The 2722-nt window shown below is 49.9% G+C and overlaps 1 protein-coding gene across 10 annotated transcripts in view; it reads left to right on the top strand.

Annotated features, from left to right (window-relative positions):
* Nucleotides 1-748: 748 nt before the first annotated feature.
* Nucleotides 749-2722, top strand: part of LOC122549662 (sodium bicarbonate cotransporter 3-like) — a 157912-nt gene continuing 155938 nt past the window's right edge. For 3 of the 10 annotated variants that reach the window (XM_043689484.1, XM_043689485.1, XM_043689482.1), the window contains exon 1: nucleotides 754-897. In XM_043689484.1, coding sequence (XP_043545419.1) covers nucleotides 853-897 — 45 coding nt within the window. In that variant the 5' untranslated portion in view covers nucleotides 754-852. Of the gene's footprint in view, nucleotides 898-2722 lie in introns of all 10 variants that reach the window. The other 7 variants (XM_043689483.1, XM_043689481.1, XM_043689478.1 and 4 more) reach the window with 6 other exon arrangements.

The following is a 2722-nucleotide window of genomic DNA, read 5'->3' as shown; positions in this document are numbered from 1 at the left end:
GGGAATTCTAGACGGTCTCGTCTTCTCAAGAGTATTTCAAATAAGAAATATTCTTTCGAGACAATACTTCCTTCCAAGTGAAAGGCTGTTTGTTGTGCCATCGCAATAACAAACTAAACCGGTTACGTTCACTTCGAAGTAATGATTAGGGTGACGTGGAGATATCACGAAGTGTAATCATTTAAACATAATGTCTATTATTAGAAGATCTTAAATCATGTAATTCGTTGCTTGGTCCCGAAAAGACATGACAGATGGTCATTATTCCTTCTGGAATGGAAAAGATGTGAATTAACTAAGGAAGCCTGCTCAGAATCCACAGAATGTAACATCGATTTCAGTAAGTTGTACGAAAAGTGACAGATTTCACGTTTGGCAGATTATGTTTAAGATAACAACAAACGGAACTGATTTTATAACTATTCACGTGGACCCAACAACCATCAGACATTGAGCGTCACTCACACATTTCTCGGTATTCACCTCAAACCTTCAGCCTTGACACCAACTAGAAGAATGACATCCGGATGGCTGGAATGATAATTGGTGTATTCTTCTGTCCATCATACTCCACTAAAATTAATTGGTTCGATTGCACGTCAATCCGACCAAATCTGTTGGTGATTGGTCAATAGCGCAGTCAACCATTGGGAAGGCGGGATCAAGGAAGTAACGCCCCTTGGCACGGGGCGTGTGGGCGATTGGTCGAGTATACCATCAACCCGGAGAGGCTGACTGCCTATTGGATAGCCGGCTGTCAATCAGGACGACGGCGCGCGGCGGAGGGGGCGGAGTGACATCGGCGGCTCGGCTAACCGACCGATAGAGTGAGGGAGAAAAAGCGAGGTGATCATGGAGGAGGACCGCGGTGAGCAGATGAGACCTTTACTGACTATGGTGAGTCTGCTATGACGGGATGGGAGGGTAGGCCGGGCAGAGCCGGTGTTGGGGATGAGGATGGTGTTGCCGATGGTCGCGGCTGGTTTTTGTTTCCCACCTCCCCGGAGTTGCCGGAGCAGGCTCCATCCTGTGGGTTTCTCGGTGACCGGTGGGGGAACGGCCAGCCGTTGTGATTGTGAAGCGGCTCCGGCCACGGCTGGCTGTTTTTTTCGGGGGAGGGGTGGGGGTGTGTGTGTGTGGAGAGGTCAGGCTCTCTTTCCCCCCCATTGTCTGTTGGATGGTGGAGCGGTGGTAGCCGAGCGGCGCTCTCAGTTCCGTTTTCGGGCTGCAATCGGCTCGGTGGCGACCCTACCGTTTGGGCGCACTCGACCCGCTCGCCCCTCACTCGGTTTGAATCCAAACACTCGGTGACTTCCGCCGTCGCCGGGGGACGGTGGGGGCAGCGGAAGGCTCAGCGGGGACATTGATTTCCGCCCCCAATGTCTCTGAGGGTCTCTCGTCCCTCCCCTGTCACTCTGCATGCGAGTATCCTGACCTCCGTCCGTCCGTCCGTCCAGACGGTGATGGAGAGGGCAGAGGGCAAGAGTGGGTTCAGTCCGGCACCACCCCCCCCCCGGGTCATCGCTCTCAAGCTTGTTCAAAAGACACGTCGTTTTTCGATCCGTTATTTTTGTCACCGCACTAGAGGAATGTTGAACCTGTGAACCGTGCTGCTGTCGATGTGGAAAGAGGTGTATTTTCAGCCGGTGATCTTGTCTTGCGGCCTTTGCTTTTCTTTGGTCCCTCTGAGTCGGGTGTGTGTGTGTGTGTGCGCGTCAGGTCTGGTTCGTTTGCTGTCGGAGGTGATGCTGAGTTGGTCCTCCTTTTATGCTGCAACACACCAGGGGTTGAGTAATGTTTACCGACTACGTCTAGTTTGTATCTCAGTTTTCAATATACCGTGCTCAGACTATTTACCCGCAAGAAATTTTTACATCAAAACTTGATTGTACGCATATCTGAATTTTTCTGAGCACCAGCATCTTTTAGGATTTTGCACCTTGGTGCGTTAAAATACAAAAGGTTGCCTGTAAGCTTGCTTCCTGCATTGATTCCTTTGGAAATATTGTTTGTACTGTACTGTCGTCGTTATTATTTTAAGACATGGTAAATTTACACAGTTCTGTCATATTGCTGTTATACTCTATTGTTCTGTTCTGTCAATGATGACTTCTGCTTATCATAGAGCCCATATAGTGTGGAAAGAGGTGATTTGGCCCATCAGGTCAGCACCAATCTTCTAAAGAGCATGCCTTCCAGACCCAGACCCTAATGTTTCCCTGTAATCCTGCATTTGTCCTGTATCCACCTTGCCTGCACACCCCTGGACACTATAAATAGTTTAGCATGGACAATCCACCTAACCTGCACTAATTAGAAATCTCACAACTGAAAATGTGTTGCTGGAAAAGCGCAGGTCAGGCAGCATCCAGGGAACAGGAGAAATGAAGTTTCGGGCATAAGCCCTTCTTCAGGAATGAGGAAAGTGTGTCCAGCAGGCTAAGATAAAAGGTGGGGAAGGGCTTCAGAAATGCGATAGGTGGAAAGAGGTCAAGGTGAGGGTGATAGGTCAGACTGGGGTGGGGGCAGAGAGGTCAGGAAGAAGATTGCAGGTTAGGAAGGCGGTGCTGAGACAAGGTGGGGGGAGGGGAAATGAGGAAACTGGTGAAATCCGAGTTCATCCCTTGTGGTTGGAGGGTTCCTAGGCAGAAGATGAGACGCTCTTCCTCCAACCGTCGTGTTGTCGTGGTCTGGCAATGGAGGAGTCCAAAGACCTGCATAT

The sequence above is a fragment of the Chiloscyllium plagiosum genome, chromosome 5 (genome assembly GCF_004010195.1).
Source record: "Chiloscyllium plagiosum isolate BGI_BamShark_2017 chromosome 5, ASM401019v2, whole genome shotgun sequence".
In the NCBI taxonomy this organism is placed as follows: Eukaryota; Metazoa; Chordata; class Chondrichthyes; order Orectolobiformes; family Hemiscylliidae; genus Chiloscyllium; species Chiloscyllium plagiosum.
The sequence above is the reverse complement of the archived record's forward strand: the minus strand, read 5'-3'. Positions and strand labels throughout refer to the sequence as shown.